The sequence below is a fragment of the Mastomys coucha genome, unplaced genomic scaffold (assembly GCF_008632895.1).
Source record: "Mastomys coucha isolate ucsf_1 unplaced genomic scaffold, UCSF_Mcou_1 pScaffold14, whole genome shotgun sequence".
In the NCBI taxonomy this organism is placed as follows: Eukaryota; Metazoa; Chordata; class Mammalia; order Rodentia; family Muridae; genus Mastomys; species Mastomys coucha.
The window spans coordinates 112,981,800-113,001,799 of record NW_022196896.1 but is presented as its reverse complement, the minus strand read 5'-3'; the positions used below and the strand labels follow the sequence as shown (position 1 = coordinate 113,001,799).

Here is a 20,000-nt window from a genome sequence, read left to right as displayed (position 1 = left end):
TCTATCTATCTATCATCTATCAATCTATCACTCTATCCAGACACACGTTCACATGTATGTGGGCACACATGCCCTTGTGCTCATGCCTATGGAAGTCAGAGACTTCAGCAGGTATCTTCCTCAATCACTCGCCACATTATTTACTGAGGCAGGATCTCACTGAACCCCAAGCTTGCTGGCCAAACTACTTCAGTCAGCTTGCTTCGGGGATGCTTTCTGTCTCCTGAGGCCTGGGATCACAGGCAGGCCACCCTGTTCACCCTGGCTTTCATGTGGGTGCTGAGGATCCAACTTTGGCCCTCATGCACTTTCTCTATCCCGCCATCTCCCAGCTTTGCGTGGGTCTGCTTAGATTTGGTTGTTTTGTCTTTTTGCTTATTTAACCAAGTATTCTAATACTTACAAATCATTTTTAGGATATTTTTGTATCTTCCAGATAAAAAGCCTTTGTCGTACATAGGGAACAGTTCTTTTAGATGAAGTGAACACTGGCTCCCCACCTCGCCATGCCTTTCCCCTTTGACTATAAATCGCCAAACAGCAGGGGCTTGTTTTTAATAAAAGGGGTTTATAAAATTTCATTAAATTTCCCCCATTTCCCCTCCTGTGCCCTGCAGTGTGATCCCCAGATGATTTCCTGTTGAGTTTACCAGTAGGGGAGCAGCCCCGGAAGGGGATGGGGGAACAGTGGTTCTGCTTCAGATTTCTGAGAGCATCCTGTGTGGCAACAGTGACAGACTCTCTTCCCTGGTGGTGGCCATCTGTGCAGCCCCAGGAGGCTGGACGTCGGGCTTCTGGATCCCCTTTGGGGAGCTGAAACACTAGAGGTTGTGGTGTGTTAGTTACTCTTCTCATTGCTGTGGTAAAACACCTGAGAGAAGCAGCTTCAGAAAGGGGAGGTTTTAGTTTAGCCCACAGCTTGGGGGTGGGGGGAGACAATCCATCATGGGGGAGGAAAGACGTGATGACAGACCAGCATTCCTGAAGAGGACAAGCGCAGAGCCTAACTTAGGAAGGCTCAAGTACAAACCACTCTGCTAATGTGCACTAGCAATGAATGAGCAAGTACTCTTTAGAAAGATTTTGCTGAGTTATAGTACTATAAGCCCCTGAGGAGGGACCAGAGTTCCCAGATGGCAGACTAAGAAGACAGAGTGTGACTAAGACTAAGACATGTATTGATGAGGTGCTTAGCAAAATTCAGAACCCAGGGCACCAACAGTTGCTCCAATGGTCTGGTCTGGTGGGTTGAATGGCTGAAAGCCAAACTCATCGCTAGGCCAGATGCATCGAAACTGAGAAGCCTAGACGCCACAGGCTTGCCAAAAAGAAAAAAGAAAAAAGAAGAGAAAAAGAAAAAAGACGGAGGGCTAGCCTATGAGGGATCCAAATAAGGTTCATTGCCAGTTCATTCACCCTGCCAACAAATAAAATGAAGAGAGAGATGTGTTATCATTCATCTCCCCCTGCTTCCTGACCGAGAGGTGGCTTGAATAGGTCTGGCCCTATAGTTTCATGTAGTTGAATGTTTGGCCCATAAGGAATGGCACTATTAGGAGGCGTGGCCTTGTTGGAGGAAAGGTGTCACTGTGGGGGTGGGCTTTGAGGTTGCCTATGCTCAAGCTCTGCCAGTGTGGAATCCCAGTCTCCTCCTGGCTACCTTTGGATCAAGATGTAGAAGTCTTGGCTCCTCCAGCGCCATGCCTGCCTGGATGCTGCCATGATTCCCGACATGACGATAATGGACTGAACCTCTGAAATTGCTATGTTGTCCTCATATAAGAATTGCCTTGGTCACGGTGTCTTTTCCTAGCAATAGAACTCTAAGACAGTGACTATGTAAGCAACGTGACAATGTGAAGCATGATCTGTTTTAAGATCACGCTGCTATGACTGGCCACGGTGAGCTTGAACTGTGAGCAAAATAAAGCCCTTTCCTTTAAATTAGTTTTGCTGCAGTATTTCATCACAGCAGAAGCAAATCAGTTCTGAAACGTGGGGCTATGGGTCTTCAACCTTTGGAACTGGCTTGCAGAAGGAGCATGAACGTTTAGGGCTTTGGGCTTGAAAAGCCCTCAATGCTGTAAACAGGGGTTTAATGGCCAACTGTATAGGCTTACAAATTTGTGTGAGGGCTGGAGGGAAAACCAACTGAACTCTGCAGAGTTTATTCTGATCTTGTTCCATTTGGTAAGGAGCAAGAACTCATGTAGCTTGTTGATTAAGCTGAATTTGGACACTCAGGGCCTTCTGTTCTCTTCTGATTTTTGGTTCCTTTTGGGGAAGGCAAATGAGTCGTGTCATCCTCCCTGACTAAGTTGGACTCCATGTCAGAGTGTGACTGCTGCCGTTACTTTCCAAATCCACTTGCCCTGAGTCATCCAGAGGACATCACCATGCTACCATCCTATAGCAGTACCTATCCACACTGTGCCTGCTAGTCCTGCTCTGCTCTGCTCAGAGGGGCATATCCGGACACCTTTAGTCTCTAATGATCTCACCATGGCCGCATGCCCATACTGGCCTCCCCCAGGATGTTTAAGATAACCGCCTGGAGATGTCAGGTCCCTGTCTCAGAATCCTGGATCAGTAACGTTCTGGTTAACTGAGTATTGAGATACTGACTCTTCTTCCATGGCAACATCCTCAACAAAGAAGCCAAACAGATGTTTGGACTCGTGAAATCTTAACAGGCACCCACTGCTGTTTCTGAGTTTCAGATGGTCCCATGCAGGAAGACGTAGCTGACCAGGTTAAGGTAGAGGCTGAGCAGCCACTGGAACCAGGAAACCACCTCCTGTTGCTACTCCAGCAGCTGCAATGCTTTAGCTGTGGGTCCAGACCCACACTTACCCTCCGTGGTGGAGGCTAATACCCACCCATCTCCTCATCCTGCCTTCACAACAGAGCTGCCACATATCACTGGCCTGCAGAGAGGGACCCTGTGTTGGCCAGGGGTATAACTGGCCTATTCTGAGATAGGCTCCACACCTCCTCATCTGGCTAAATTCACTTATCCATTTTCCCACTTTCTGCAACCACCCCTGCCCTCCCTGCCACCTACCATTGCTTCTCACTTTGGAGTTATTTCTGTAAGTACAGCAATGCATCACACAACAATAGCATACCGTTAGAAATCCTCACTAGGCAGCTTCGCCAATGTACAAAATACGAGAGAGTATGCAATATAAGATGGCTGCCACGTCACTAGGCTGTGTGACCTGATGGGACCAAAGTCCTTTGATGATCAAAGCGTTGCTGGGCAGCATGAGTCTATTGAGCTCTAGTTGTAAAGTTGTCTCTCACACTGACATGGACTAGCAATTACAAGGCTACTTTGGTGTATTATAGAGTTGAGCAACTGAGAATAGACCAGCAATACTGAAGTTAGAGGTGCCGACCCTTTCGTTTCTCCAAAACATTACTACTAGAGGCCTGCTGTTTATCTGAAGACAAACTGGAAGCAAACAGCCTGGTGACATGTTTTTTATGTGTTATAGCCAGGAGACAATACACGAGGATGGGGAGAGTTTATTTTACTCGCGCCTGCAAAGGACTAGAGAGTGAACCGCTCCTATGGGGATGATTAGTGTCACAGCGTGCTTCTAATGGATGCTCCCAGCACTTTATTGTGTCGCAAGCCATGTGTGGTGGGCTACAAAATCAGCACCACAGAAGGTACTAATATTCGTTCTCTGTGGTTATGATTTAATATCGTATTTTTATATTTGTTCACATTTTTCCTGATTACAAAACATCATGTACAGTCTGTAAGGGCTGATACATTTCTATAGTAGGCTGGGTATAATTTGTAGAAAAATTTAAAAAGATTACTCCACTCACAATCTCCTTTTTCTTCTTTTCTGACATTTTATATGGTTTATAAGGTTTTGTTTTCAAATCCTCAAAAATCTACGCCCCAAATCCATGCATGCTCAAAGGGGCCCATGGAGCTCTGACCCATACTGTTCAAGGATAAACCATACAACGAAGATGCTAGAAGTCAGATTTCTCAAGGTGAAGAAAACTGCGAATACAAGAAAACGAGTAGGATGATTCTACGGTGGCACACTGGGATGAGTGATGCCAAGAACACTGAATGTAGAGTGAACATGTAGCTATGTGAAAACAGCTAATCCCACAGACTGGAAAGGTGTGCAGAAGGTGAGCAGAAACAGACCGTGCTGAAAGAGGAAGCAGCCAGAGGAGAGTGAGGCAAAAGAACACAGAAAGAAGCCACCTGCAAATGGAAAATTCCTCAATCAAAACTCGTACCAGATTACAGCCAGTTTAGGATGTGTGCAATATATCAAAAGTTCAGTATGGCGTTAATGCTAAGTGTTAAAGTAATGTCGGCAACATAATTATCCAAGCAGGGGGTGTAATGGTACTAAAACTAGTAGACCAAAGTTTGATGAGGAACTAGGCCTTTACTGGCCACCGAACAGATGGCACACACCTCAGAGTAGAAGAGTCTTAGCACCAACACCACGTGTCAGGGAATGGGTCACTTCTTCAGCGTCCCTTCAAAACATGGCATAACCATGGTCAAATCACAAGGAAACCCCAGTTAAAGCCAAAGTAGGCACTTTCTAAAACTCACTGTCTTGTACTGAAACATGCCAAGGTAAGAGAAGCAGCTAAGCTGAAAAACCAAGGGCTCCAGATTAAAGGAGACCCAAGAGGCGAGATATGAGCACCGCCTGCCCCTGAACAGGCATTCAGGATCTTGGTGGAACGACTGTTGAAATATTAGCACAACCTGAATATTGAAGTAGTTCCTAACCTTAATTTCCCAAGTTTTATAGCTGCAGTATGGGTATGCACCCGACTGTTTCAAGGAAACAGTAGAAGTGTTTAATAAGGGACATAAGGTATACAACCTATTCTCAGATGGATAGCTAAGAAATATTGAGGGGGCAAAGAGATGGTTCAGTGGTTAAGAGCACCGACTACTCTTCCAGAGGTCCCAAGTTCAATTCCCAGCAACCACATGGTGGCTCACAACCATTTATAGTGGGATCCGATGCATTCCTATTAAGTGCTGCACTATTAACAACAGCCAGCATGGAAACAGCCTAGATGTCCATCAAACTGACGAATGGATAAGAAAATGGCACATTTATGCAATGGAATATTCAGCTGCTAAAAAAATAAAAATGTGCAGGTAAATGGATGAAGCTAGGAAAAGAATCATCCTGGGTAACCCAGACCCCAAGAGAAAGACAAATATTGTATGTTTTCTCTTATATGTGGATATTAGCTTTTAAGCTTTCCATTGTGTGCTACAATCTGAATAACCACAGAGACAGAGGTTCAGTTCCTAGTAAGGGACCAGGAGGGAGGAATGGATCTCCCAAGGAAGGGGAAATAGAATGAAGTGTTACAGAGAGACAAAGGAGAAGCTGGACTATAAAGATTAGATGGGAGTGGTGAGAGAAGAGCAGGGTAATGAGGGATTATGGGGAGAAACAAGTTAACACAAAAGGCCCCTTGAAAAACCACATGGAAACCTACTAATGTAGAAGCTTCCTAAAATATATACATATGTTAAAGGAGTCTAAACAGAGGCTCTGTAAACAGGGAAGGCCATGCCCCAACCAGACATTTCATGTCACAGTACAACTTCCACTACTAGAAATGGGTTACATCTTACTGAGTTGTGGGCCAAGGGTTCCATGAAACCCCCCAAGCAGCACAGGCTATACCACTCGATGGTAAGGCCCCACAGCCAAAGACAACACGTGTCATTGAACCTGGAGACGCTGAGCTGGTGCCCAACTAGAAACTTCATCTCCGCTGTGTTCGAAGTTACTCTACACGCCGCCAGAGGAGGGTGCTCATCCGTATCACCCTGCTACGAAGCCTATGACCTACAGACGTGGCTGCGGGATACAACAGTGTGGTCATGGCACAAATGTTACTGGATAAACCAACCACTTTATTTGCTTATTTATTTACAGATTTCAAAAATACAATATATTCTGATTATGGTTTCTCCTCACCCAATTCCTCCCAAATCTGTCCCCCCCCCATTTACCCACCCACCCAAATCCACACCCCCCTATTATAACACAAATAGCCATGTAAATGATAAGTAATAATAAAAACAAACGAGAAACACAAAACAGACATAAAAATAAAAGGAGCCAAAGAAAGAGTGCAAGAAACACATACAGATGCTGAGACCGCTTCTAAAAAAGGATTTAAGACACTCTCCATGGATGGCGCCTGTATCTGGCACTGCTAAAGTGGCCAAGGACCCGAGGCTACATAGTCATGAGTACAGGGGGAATCCTACTATTATTACTCCAGAGGAAGACACAACTGTGTGGAAGAGACAACTGTGGGAGCTAGCAATGTTAACACCCACGCTTCCCATTTACTTAGTGCCAGAATCCCAATGGTATTTGGGACTGCAAATACTCAGATAAAAATCCAAATTTTATTCCCACTCTTTCTTACAACTAACTATATGGCGTGAATAACAGTCATCAATTTTATCACTACCTTGTCCATTTTAAAATGGGGTAGAATGTGTTATGTATATGCTATACATACATAAATAAAATGGCTGCACTAAAAATTTGGGGGGGGGGCGGCAAGATATCTTAGCTGAGGTGCCTGTTTGCCAAGTCCTGAGGACCAAAGTACCTGACCTCCACATACGTATCAGTTTTAAAAATTAAAAAATATAAGTTATAATGACCCTGAGATTTAAAGCACAACTCTTCCTCTCAACAGGAAAACTGTCCTTGATGGAGACAGATGAACTCACTTTATGCTGTCCTTCCCTCAGTAACTACACTCTTTGGCAATGTTGCCTTGCCATTCTTTCCATGAAGGTGAGCTGGACAGCCGCCATGCTCCTACTTGGAATCTGATACAGTATCCCAGCAAGGACCCTAAGAGAAGGAAGGGGCCCTGCCATCACCTGCCAAGTCCATCATCCCCCACCAAAGCCAATGTTAGCAGCTCCTGCAAACATTGCCTGAGTTCTAGCCTACTACCATGAGCTATCACTTACTTGAAAGACAGTCCTGAAAGGCCCATCTCACTAAGTCTTTAGAAAGCCAGCAGTCCCACCTGACAGCTCAACTCATGAGACTACAGGACAATCTCTTCCTTAACTCACAACCAAAAACTTATCAAGGTCCCTGCTACGGTTTGTTGAACGTTTTCTATAGAGCCAACAGTGACCAGAAGAGAAGCTGCTTTGGAAACAGTCTGTCAAGTTGGTTTGCTTTAAAACAGCAACAACAACAAAAACCCTAAAACCCAACCCAGTACACAAAACACAAACTGTTGGTTCTCAGCACCCAAAGGTTCTACAATGCCAGGTCAAACCCTACTAGGACGCAAAGTACCCTGGGGAAGTCATAGTAGTACTCAACAGACTTTTCAAGTCATTATATAACATTTACACAAACTGAGGCATTTCAAATAATCTACAGGTGATCTTAAAGTATACTGGAAGGTGTAGATTACATGCAAAAAAGTACACCTCTTTGAATTAGACAGTTGAGATTTTGTTATATGAAAGGGTTCTGACCCAATCCTCTAAAATATCCAAGGACTTTAAAACTAAGGACTAGGGGGTGTCACGCAGTGGCAGAATGTAAGCGTAACAAGCGCCATGCCCGAAGTACTACCCCAGGGGCCGGGGGGGGGGGGGGGGGGGGATTGGGGAGGGGAGGACTTTTGGTTAAACAAAGGGCACACTAGGTAACTAAGACAGCTCTGTTCTCCTAATATGTCACTCTACCCCACCTTGTTTTCACATTTATTTATATCTTGCTGAAACAGAGAGTGTTTGACTTAGAAGATCTGGACAAGTTTAGGGAAGGCCATTCTGAGGGTCTGTAGTTCAAAGGCAGTCAGTTTCCGGTCCACAGCTCAGCACACAGGCGGTGGTGGCAGTGCAGGAAGGCTGGGCCTCCACTTTCCCACACAGGCCTGGTCACTGCTCCTCCCAGTGGCCCAGGTTGCCTCTCATCCCCAAAGCCTGTGGTACTACGGCTGCTCCATGCCATCAAAAGGGAGAGTTTCATGCCAAGCTCAGCCTCAAGAGAGGTGAGTACAAGACGCTCAGAGACACCACAACCACAGTTTAAGTTTTTTTTTTTTTATTTTCCTCCACACTGGCAAAAGTTCCAAGGGAGCTTAAAGTTTTGTAAACATTTTAACTATCCCTCTTCCCTACCCCCCCTTTTGAATTTACAAAGCAAAGGAGAGGAGTCTCACATTTTAATGGTTCCCTATCTCCTTATGCTATCTGATCCAAAAACTATTTACAAGTTTGTAGCAGTCTCTGTATATTTATTGTACACATTTAGGAGGGAGAGAGGCAAGAAGGGATAGGGAGAATGGTGATTCAAAATAATAAAAATAGAAACCAAATATAATCTTACAATACCAAACTGCTCTGAGAGCAACTTCAGCCTGTCCAGGCACGGATGCCGAGCTGCCCACCACGGCGCCTCCTGCACAAGACCAGCCGACCCACAGCTGCCGCCAAGGTGTTAAGACTATCCCAGGTGATGTTCGCCAGGCGAGGAGCAGAAGCAGTCAGAGTCTGTTTGTACAGAGCTTGAGAACACTTGGACTCGCTATGGAAGTGTAGGAGCAGGCCTCCTGCTCCTGTGCCTGCCATCCCCACGCCCCACTGCATCCTCCTGCATAGTGGTCTCCATGGATGAAGGTCTTAAAGATGGTCAGGCTTTGTATGTTCTTTTCAGAAAAGGCAAGCAACTTGCCTTCGCGTATCTTTTCACAAGACCTTTCCAGGGCCATGGCAAAACATGCACACAGTGCTCGGAGGAACAGATGAAATTCCCAGCTTTTATCAGAAGCAGAAGTTTATCCCTATTCGAGTTGAAATTACACAAATTCATACATATGGTAAAGATGCCTCTTAAACGAGACAAATTTTCACGTAAGGGCCCAAAACAAACTGGTCCTAGTCCTTTGAAGTAAAAATATTTATGGGAGGAGGGGAGATCAGTTTTTATATGAAAGGAAATTAAGTCCCTGTCCCAGGCCATAGGGTTTCCTTTGTCCAGTAGTAAGGTTGGAGTATGTCAGGGAAGAACACAGCTTGCTTGGGAAGTCACTATCTAATGAAGAGCACATGAATCCTTTCTTCAGAAAGAACAGCAAGGGTGTGCAACATCAAACAAGCCTCTGATGCAGTCCCCATGTAACAATGGCCATGCAGCCTACAGAAAGAGTTCTGCCTGCCTGTGGCAATAGAGAAGTCACTGTCCAGGGGGTGATCGGGTGCTGGCCAATGTCTATTAACCATTAACTCTTTTCATGACTGCATCAGTTAAGGCCCTTTGCCTGTATGGAGTGGGATAGAGGGATGGGGAGAAAGAACAAAACAGAACAAGAAAACTGACAAGAGAAAGTGATCTGCTATTGGCAGATTCCAACAGACTTCCAGGAGACAGTAGATGAAATCAACGCACAATGAATGTGTGCTGACAACATTAGCTGTGCTGGGGAGCAATCCCAACCAACTGCCACCCCAAAACAAGGGTCTGGTCCACTTAGGTACAGTCTGAGATGCTCACCAACAGTGATTTAAAGTAATCTTGGACACAAAGGGCTAGAAAAAAAAAAGCCTGAGATGATTGGTTCTGTGATTTGTTGCAGGGTGACAGAGCAAGTAGTGAACGTATGTTGTGTCCAATGAGGAGAAACCATGGTCACTAGGCAGGAGTGGGAAGGCTGGCACAACGGCAGATACTCAGTAGTCATCCAGAGTCTCAATCTCACCCATGTTCAGTCGCTCCGACGAGGCATTGACTGAAAACCCTACAAGAAACAAAATAAGTTCATGAGCAACTGCTCTAACAGCCAAGTGGTTCAATTTCAAGCAGCGGGAAGGAATTTAGGTCTCTTATGCTTAAGATTTACATCAAACTGGGCACAGAAGGAAGACAAGAAGAAAGATGCAAGAAGACCTATGCAGAAAAGGATCTCTGACCAGACTGGAATGGAATCAGCTTAGGAGAAGCAGCAGGGACAGTATTCACAAACACTGTGTCACTGAAATACCCAATGCTACTGATCACATAAAGAAACTTACCAATAAAACCCATAACCACAAGTTGATAAGAATTTTCGTGATAGGCCTCTTGAGAGTGAGCAACTCCAAGAACGCTTCCCAGTTCCTCTGCCCTGGATGGATCCTCAACTGTCCCAGCTGCTGTTTGAAGGCCAAAAGCAAACAGCCAACACCCTCCACTCCACTGTGGCTACTGGGACTGGGTGGGTTTTTACACCTTCATTTTGTACTCCAGTGTTCAAATTTTCAAATAAATACACATTTGAAATGTTCCAATAACAAACAAACAAAAAATGCCTCGCATAATAAGATAGTTTAATTAACAGACTCAAAAATAAGATTTAAAAAAATAAACAAGCCTGTTTACTAACCAAGAAGCTGTAGAAAAAGCTGCTGTCTGACAAGGCTAAACACAGAGAGAAGCGAGTACACTAAATTCCATCCAAAGTCTCAACCAGAAACTGAGCACCCACAACCCGCCCGAGAGCCCACTTTTCCCTTGGAAATCCTGAAAGGCTTAGTGTTTGTGTCTTTCGGGGATGGTTTTCTCTGGTAGACTAGTAGGCTATGAAATGAGCTATCGCCTGTATTCTGAAGCAGGTTTGCTTGATTTCAGTTTAAGAACAAATGAAGTGAAATAGAAACAATGAGTTGCACGCAACAGAAGAAATGTAATTTTTTTTTTTTTTTTTTTTTTGGAGACAGGGTTTCTCTGTGTAGCCCTGACTATCCTGGAACTCACTCTGTAGACCAGGCTGGCCTCGAACTCAGAAATCCGCCTGCCTCTGCCTCGAAGAAATGTAATTTTAAAATCAACTAATATTAATCAAGACAGGAAAAGAGAAAGCCATTGAAAAATAAAGATTATTTGATGTTATAATGTGCTGGTCACCAGGTGAGACTTTTTAGCAGACATGGTCTGACTTAAACTGATTTAGAAGCTCAGTTAGGCATAAACTTAGCCTCCCAACTTCAAAAAGCAACAGCTTGTGAGTGCCATGAAAGACAGGGCACCAGGGGCTACCCACTCTGCTGCTCCACAGAGCACTTTCTACTAGGTCTACAACACCCACTTGCATGCTTTCTTTTAGGATTATGACAATGTCTTTGTAAAAAGGGGGAGTCTGACCAGGAGGAAACTATATATTTTATCACCTCCAAATGGTTTACACTGGCGCCCTGGGACCAGAGAAGAATGAAGGGCGCCTAGAAGTGAAGCAAGGCTGAGGCTCCCTCTGCTGGTTCCTTATCAGTCTACTTTCAGTGGATACTTCAGATCAAGTTGGAACTTATTTTTCCAGTATGTGCATGGAAAATTTTTCTCAATCTATAAATTTACAGGGAATACACACATTGAAACGTAATATATGAAAATGAACAAGCAAAAAATTTAAAAGATAATTAAAAACTATCAGAGGCATCCAGAAAGAGGGGTAAGCAGGCAGTGATTCAGCACTTGACTGAGGAGCTCCTGTGTGTTTGCCCCTCCTCCTGTGCTGGCTTTCCTGCCCTGCAGGACTAGGGAGGACTGACTGGTCTCCCACTGCACCGAGGGATGCTGACATCCCTCTCTGCTGGGGTCTCTGGCAGAAGACCAAGACCACACTGCAAGGACAAACATGAAAGGCTAGGCTACATCTGTGGAGCAGCCTCTCATACCTGTAAGCTAAATCACATACAGTTAGAAATCTGCTCAGCTCTATCTGTCTGAATTTTATACTTTCCAACCCATGTTTAATATTAATACACTAGAGAAGAAGAAAATGGACTATGACAACCAAGTTTGCATTAACTTCATATTCAAAAACAGCGAAGAATTTCATCTATATCACTATTAGTGGATGTATTGGGCCAATTTAAGAAACACAGCACCTTACATTACTCATGAAGCACTGTTCCCGACTTGCTGACATCTTTTAAAGCCTAGTGTAGGCACCTGGCTCTTTCAGGAAGCTGCCAGTGCATGAGGACAATAGCCCTCAGTCCTGCACAGGGAGGTGGGGAGGCGCCTACCACCCAAGAGTGGAGAGAGCCTGCAGCTCCAGCTCACTGGCAGAGACAAGTGGGTGTCCTGATAGTGCAGTCGCCCAGAACCTATAGAAAGTGGACGCAACAAGCACCGCTTCCTTGAACATTTGCTTCCAGCATGAATCAACATCTGAACTTCTCAAATAGCTCTACTGTCGCCCACTTTGTTATCTTTGTATGAAATGCTAAGGAAGGCTTTACTGTCTGAAGGACCAGAGTACTGTTAGTTTGCTCACCCCAGCACATGGGCACATCTACACTTAATGCCCAGGAAATACTGTCTACTACTCTTAAGACCATATAGTAAAACCAATCTTTACATGAAAGACTGTAGTGATATATCTGGTTACTGTCAGCACCCCAAACCTTCCTCCCACCCCACCTGAGAGTCCAGGCCTAGTCTTACCTAATAAACTGGGATCTGCTCGAACCATCTTCTGCTTTTTCTTCTTCTTGCCACTCTGCACAGCCTCAAAACTTGATTGTTGGTTGTTGCTTTGATTGGTCTGAAATACCGAATGGAGTGTACTATGGTTCATCCCCCAGACAGAGTCCTGTGAAATAAGACACAAAACAACACAACTACAATTATACAACACATGTGGATATGGACTGCTCTAAGAGAATGGCTGGCTTGCCTTTGCCTTGTCAAGTGTGAGTCTGTTAACAAAAACCCTCTGGCCAAGGAGATGGCTCAGTGATTAGGGGTGTATACTATTCTTGCAGAGAACCTGAGTCTGCTTCCCTGTCAGGCAGTGTACACCTGCCTGTAACTGCAGCTCCAGGGGCATCGCATGTTTGATCTTGTGGGTACTCATATGTATATACTCACCAACATACATACAATTTAAAATACTTTTAAATTATTTTATAAATAAATCTTAAAAAACCTAGTCCCAGCACTAAGAGTGGGCCACTAGCCCTCACTCACAACACTCTACTCGATGTCTGATGTCTCTACAAAGTCTCTCCTAGAACTTCAGGCTTTCACTCAGCTCTATCAGAGCAAATGTCCTAAGTTTTCCATCAGATACAGTTGTCTGTGCCATCTATTAAGAAATGCAATATAGTCAGGCAGTAGTGGCTCACACCTTTAATCCCAGCACTCAGGAGGCAGAAGCAGGTAGATCTCTGTGAGTTCAAGGCCAGCCTGATTTACAGAGCAAGTTCTAGGACAGCCAAGGCTACACAGAGAAACCCTGTTGTGAAAAAACAAAAACAAACAACCAAACACCAAAGACAAAACAAAACAAAACAACAAAACCAAACAAACAAAAACAAGAGAACAAATAAAAGGAATGCAATTCACAGCATATGGCTATCAATAGGCTTCAACACCATGGCAAGACACACACCTGACTCACAGCCAAACATCGTTGTTCTCTAGTACAAAAGACAGAGAGCCAGCTGGCAGTACACCAGAGTCCAAAGCCATAGCTGTCACTTAGACTGGCAATCCCAGAATGGATTTGTTCCCTGGATACTGGCCACACACTGGCTAACTGGTTAACTAGAAGACGGCCCACCAATTCTTTGCTCTAGCTGTTCTTAGACTCCAGTTCAAAGACAGGGGCGGGGCCATGGAAGGAGCAGAGAAAGCACTGAGGACTCAATGGGCACACAGGATGCGAAGGCATTCTTGCTGTCTCACCTACAGGAGAGCATCCCACAGGTGCAGTGCTTCCTGCCCTACTTCATACCTCATGCTCCTGCAATGTCCTAAGACATCTGCTCTACTGTGTTCTGGTACTGGACCTGACATTGCCTCTTAATTTAGCCCTAAGTCTGCTTCACACAGTTAGATCTAAAATGCCTTGTGCTACACTATATTTTCCCACATCATCAGAAAGGATCTACAACGCAGTTACCCTGTCTAGTAGAATAATGTGGTTCAAGGATATGAATATTTTTTGCCTCTTTATGAACCTTGCCAATTTGTCTTTCAGAAAACATATATTACCAGCCCACAGAGATCCCACATTTGTAAAATCACTGAATTGTTAAAGTTTATTTTTTATGGTCATTATGAGCACACATGCTCAGAGAGGCAAAACAACACCCAAGGCGCATGCTCTCCAGCTAAAGCAGGACAAAGGAGCATCCGCTTTCCTACTTCAGTTCACACCCCGTAAGCAAGTGTTTCTTTCTGTCAGTCATCTAGTACAACGTTTTCATATCTCTGTGCCTCTGTAACTGATTCCACTGCTATGGCCTCCAAGTCTAAGGCTTAGGCGCTGTGGAGCACTTTTGAGCTCAGAAAGACTGTGCTGCATCCAAGGGAGATGATGTGCAGTGGAGTCTGCACAAGTGAGAATGACAGCTACACCGGTGAGGATCAGTACTAGGAAATCAACAATGTCAATCTTGAGATACATTATGCACTGTTAGCCACTGTGTTAATGAGCCTCGCAGAACTTGACCCTGTGTAACTGCAGAGGCAATGCTGGTACTCTGACTTCCCAGGCACTCAGACTACCACCAGTGTAGCTGTCATCCTCACTTGTGCAGACGCCACTGCAGCCCAACTAAAACATATCTCTGAATCAAAACCACACTCAGTACCTTGGCTCTCTTTGCTACCTGGAACATTTCCACAGACATGTGCTGTGAAGGACACACAGATTTTGAAAAGTTTTAGATGCATAAAAACAATTTTTTTAAAAAAAAGTTTCTCTATCTTCTCAACATTTACAGGTATTCCTACTCACAGGCACTGCACACACTGTTACTTTATACCTGCTGCTGCTGCTGCTGCTGCTGCTGCTGCTGCTGCTGCTGCTGCTGACGCTGCTGGTTGGCTTTCTGTTTGGCACGGCGTTCAAGGAACTGCTTGGCAAACTCCTTGGCCTCAGAAGTATCTCCTAAATAGGCCCTGGTATAGTCATGGACTTCATAAGGAGACTCCACTTCTTTCAAGAAAGAAACAAACGTGGGAACTACAGGAAAAGAGGGAAGAAGACAGGAGACTGAATAATAAAACAAACTCCATGTCCAGAGACGCAGCCTCCATGTTAATATGTCATCATACTACCACAAGCAGGAGCCTGAAAGCTCTCCAGCTGCTGTGGGAGAGACTCTCATCTGTCTAATACAAATGAGAGAGACCTATCAGTGCTGAGAATTGCATAGCAGCAGCAAACACACACCACACACCGGACTTAACTAAACGTTATGTTGGTTGAACTACATGTCACAATGACTGACAGGCATTTGTCTAAAACTAAAGTAATTTGAGGATTCTCCCCTTCTTTTCTTTAATTCAACTTATTAAGTGTGATGATGGACGCCAGCTACCATGACGGTTACATAAGATCCAGATATATATCTTCTGAAACTTGTAATTAATTGGGGTATTGTGTTTTAGAGAGCGTTAAGTGGAAAATGGAAATTGTGTAGTTTCAGAAAAAACACAAACACCAGAGTTAGAGAGACATGGGTTTAAAACTTGATTCTGAAGTCTGCTGGCTGTGTGACCTTGATGGGTTACTTAACCATTCTGAGCCTCCGTTTCCTAATTTATAAAATGGGGATAATATCACCTACCTTGTAAAGGTATCTTCACAATTTACTGCAAAAAAATGAGTGTCTGGGCTAACAATGTGTTAGCCCAGCTAGTGCCTAGCACATGGTAGGTGCTTAATGGATGGCAGGCATCACTACTATGCAAATCTGTTTTCTCTGAAGGCCTTCAGACTCTTAGCTGATGTTACAATGCTGCAAAGGAGCCGGTCAATTCTTCACTCTTCAGTGTTAAAGACTGCGGGCTTCAGGGCAGCTATCGCCTTGGTCTGTCAGCTAAGACAATTCCTTCTACGTATGGTACAACCAACAGTCACTGTTGATCATCTAGGGGTAGGAAGGGGACTCACTTCCATCTAACGTGCTAGCTCTCTGGTTACAAACATGCTTTTCTTGAAATTGTGCCTTTAATTCTGCAGTTTCAGCCGATACAAAGCAAGTCTACTTACTCTTTCACTGTTGCCATCACCTCCCAAAGCAGGAAGGAAATGATGTCACATAGCTTTGGTATTCTATTGGGCAGGCTGACTTTGGTCCCCAACTATGATATTTAACTTTCTCTTATACATGATAATGTAGCTGCAACTATTTCCCATGAACTGGGCGACGGGAAACAATGGCTTCCTTTGTCCTGTACTTCATTAAGGCAGCCTCAGCTGGCAGTTAATCTTTGGTAATTGCTCATAATTTATTTGAGCATAGTTTTATAGGACTTTTTTCATAGCAATTCAAGTAATGCTACAAGAGTCAAGTTTCTAAAGGACAGTGCAGATTGGCCCCCACAGAATTCATCATCTACATTCTGCCTTACTGTTCCAACCTGCCAACCTCATTGTAGGTCCTGCTCTGTGAATCCACATGCTGGGATTCCCTCCCCATTTCTTACCATCCAAGTTATTTGCCGTATTAAGGGCATGAAGCATCTGTTCACACCACTGGGTAAATCCATCTTGGGCTTTATTTACTCCCTGAAAGAGCTTCAGCAACTTTTCTTCTTCTTCTACTTTCTTATTCTGCCGGTTAGACACACCTACAGATTTACTAAAGCAAAACAATAGGGCGATATTATATTCCCAAACTGTTACTACGTGATGATACTATAATACCATAAATACTGTATAGGCAACATGGATAGCTGCCCAGTAAGCCAATTCTTAGTTCTATACAAGAAAAAAAAAATTCAAGTATTTTGATTGGATACCTTCTTAAAAACTAGCCTCTGCTAATATCCTCGTCTACAAGGCTTCTATTTTGACAGTAAGCTGTTAAATTTACTAAGCCTCAGTTTCCTCATATGTAAAATGGCACCAATACGTCTTTGGGTTATAATAAGGAATGAAGCCTCTCGAGCAAAGGCCTGGAGCATAACAGTGCCTGGCAAAGCAGCTCAACCAGCGAGTGTGTTTACCTTCTTTAAGTCTTCAGTCGACGTGGGTCTGACACCACCACCATTTATTAAGTACTTACTATATGCCAGGCACTTTACTATTTCATGTGTATTTGTTTACTCCTTACAACTACACTCATAAAGTTATTATCTTCATTTTACCCATGAGGGAACTGAGGCCCAAAAGAGGTTCTCTTGCCCAAGGTCACACAGCTACTAAGTGTCAGCGCTGGGATCTGAGTTCGTGCATGTAACAGAGCCATGCTCATCCAACAGCACTGGCTACCGAGGAAAGAAAGATGAAGGTGAAATACACCTAATTTGCCATACAGGAAGTTTAGGGCCATTACAGAAGTCTTTGGAATGCTCATTCTAGTATACCTTAAACATACGAATTAAAAAAAACAAAAAAACAAAAAAACCCACTGAGGTTACCTAGAGAAAACATTGTTAACAACAAAAAGTGTTCTCTTATTATTATTATCAGACAGTGTCCATGGAGTAGGCAAAGAACTAAGTGTTGAACAGTATGAAAAGCCCAGGGAACAATTAAGTGTGCTTCACTGGATAGAAAACAATCACCAAAATTGTGAGTTCCAGGCTTAGGCATAGATGAAATGTAAGTGGAAACTGTATCTAATATCCCTTCTACCACCCTCCCTACTCTCCTACCCATCAAGGTACATGGGTGCACTCATTATGAGCCCTACCTGAGACTGGCGTTGTTTTTATTTTTATTTGTTGAATTTCTAGGTCCCACCTCTTTCACTGCATCATCCCAGAACCCCATGTTGGAGTTTTTGGTGTCTGCATTACTCCAGATACTACTGACGAGATCAGATGCCCACTGGTTAGGAGGGCCTGTGTTTATAGAGCCCCATACAGAATTCCCAATGCTGGTGTGCAGGTTGGAATGCTGTTAGAAAGACAAAAAGATTTTGGTTAACAATATCACAAAGACAATTGGAAAAGATAACCAAGAAGCATGTGTTCAGGAAAAGAAACCCACTGTGCTGTTCCGGGCTCTGTTTGATTGCTGGTGTTGCTGTTGCTGCTGCTGCTGCTGCTGCTGCTGCTTCTGCATCTGCCTGGCCTCTTCCTGCTGGATCTCTAGTAGAGACTTGGTGGTGCCTGCAGGTTTGCTGACATTCCCCCAACCTGAGAGTTTCTGTTGTTGTTGCTGCTGCTGCTGCTGCTGAAGAGCTTTCATCAATTCCCTCTGCTGCCGTCTTTGCTATTGGAAAAGAACAGCCACCTCAGACTTGTTTTTACACTAGCGGTAAGCATCAGGATGCTGTAGAATACTAATACACGACAGCTGCTTAAGACCCAAATGGGGTTAATTCTTTTGGCTAAACTAAGACTGAAATGCCAAATGATACTGAGAGGAAAACCAAAAGACTAAATATAGAATTCTTACAAACGAAGGTTTTTTTTGGTTAAGGGTAGAAATGAAATGAATTTTCTCAAAGTTCCACCAAAATGAAAGTAAATAGATACTTTTTGAACATTTGTTTATGTGTGGCCTTGAGATGGGATTTCACTATACAGAGCCCAACTAAGTCTGGAACTGAAAATCTTCCTGCCAGTTTTCTAGGCACTGTCACTTCCGGTGTTTACCACATGCCCAGCTACATATACAGTAAAGGACAACAGACATAGACAAGATTTTTTAATCAGAAAGTAGGGCTAGGGAAGATAGCTAAGTGAGAAGTGTTTGGGTTTCTCCATGTGACAAATAAACAAGGAAAAGCATTTCATACTTGTAAGATAAAGGAGAATAAAAGGTTCCAAGAATATATTCAAATAAACAGAGTGAGATGCCAACTTTTGGGAAGCGGTGCTTAGGGCAAAACCCTGGCTGGAACATTGCTCAGCAACAGAATGCCTACTGAGCATGCATGGGGAGCCTGGATGGGCTCTAATTCTTGTTCACATTAACTTTTCAATGAACAGAGACTAAAAATCATTACAACATTTTCTAGCCTTGAAAACAGAAATACTCTGCTTTGAGACACCCATTTGCTGATAACCTTTTAGAGAAAGTTATTCCAAAAGTAAAGTTTAATCCTTTGTTTTTACATTAAAGTGAGAAGGCAATTTTAAGGTAGAGAAATGCTTTGACTTACTGGATGATTTCCACTATACATATATACATACATACATACATATGGATTTTGGAAATGTCTGCCTCCCACTCTAATTCCAACTTCCCTCCCAATCTCATATCCTCTTTTATTTTATCTCCTTCTATTTATAAATAAATAAAAGTTGAAAAGCTACATTGTAAAGTTCCAGGATTGTCTGGAACTTTCAGTAGTTAAGAACACTTGTTGCAAAGGGTCTGGGTTCGATTCCCAGACCCACATGGAGGCTTACCACCTCCTTAAGCAGCAGTACTTGTGATGCACAGACACACATGTGGGCAAAACACTCAGACACATAAAATAGTAAAATAAATCTAAAAAAAGTTCCAGGAAACAGTTCTATTACCTAATCTTATGTTATTACTATTAAATGTTTCATATATGCCAAAGGGCCCAAACCATATTACAAGGTTTAGTAACACTGAGTCAAATCCTGGCATACAGCGATTCTGATGGCAACCATCAAGAGCCATTTAGTCCACAGTGCACCTTGGAACCAGCTGCCTGGAACCAGGACGCTTTTACTGCTTACCTCTTCTCGAAGCTGGCGTTCTCGTTCTTCTTCCAGCTTCTGGATCTCAGCCAATGACAGTGTGGCCTGGGACTGACATGTTGCTGTGTTAGACTGCTGGCCCCATGTTGATGAAGAGGGAAGCTAAAAACAACAAGCAAATGAAAAAGCAGGTGAAGAGTCGGGAGATAAGGAAGGGAGACAGCACTGTGCCCAGTGTCAGGGGATAAGGAAGGGAGACAGCACTGTGCCCAGTGTCAGGGAGGGGATAAGGAAGGGAGACAGCACTGTGCCCAGTGTCAGGGGATAAGGGAGGGAGACAGCACTGTGCCCAGT

General features: G+C 43.8%; 1 protein-coding gene across 7 annotated transcripts in view; it reads right to left on the bottom strand.

Moving 5' to 3' along the window:
* Nucleotides 1-8,305: 8,305 nt before the first annotated feature.
* Gigyf2 (GRB10 interacting GYF protein 2) overlaps nucleotides 8,306-20,000 on the bottom strand; it is a 127,107-nt gene continuing 115,412 nt past the window's right edge. For 6 of the 7 annotated variants that reach the window (XM_031368289.1, XM_031368292.1, XM_031368290.1 and 3 more), the window contains 7 exons: nucleotides 19,686-19,808; nucleotides 18,016-18,240; nucleotides 17,717-17,922; nucleotides 16,506-16,660; nucleotides 14,837-15,036; nucleotides 12,507-12,654; nucleotides 8,306-9,819 (listed from right to left, as the gene is read on the bottom strand). In XM_031368289.1, the coding sequence (XP_031224149.1) occupies nucleotides 9,752-9,819; nucleotides 12,507-12,654; nucleotides 14,837-15,036; nucleotides 16,506-16,660; nucleotides 17,717-17,922; nucleotides 18,016-18,240; nucleotides 19,686-19,808 (1,125 nt within the window). In that variant the 3' untranslated portion in view covers nucleotides 8,306-9,751. Of the gene's footprint in view, nucleotides 9,820-12,506; nucleotides 12,658-14,836; nucleotides 15,037-16,505; nucleotides 16,661-17,716; nucleotides 17,923-18,015; nucleotides 18,241-19,685; nucleotides 19,809-20,000 lie in introns of all 7 variants that reach the window. The other variant, XM_031368291.1, reaches the window with a different exon arrangement.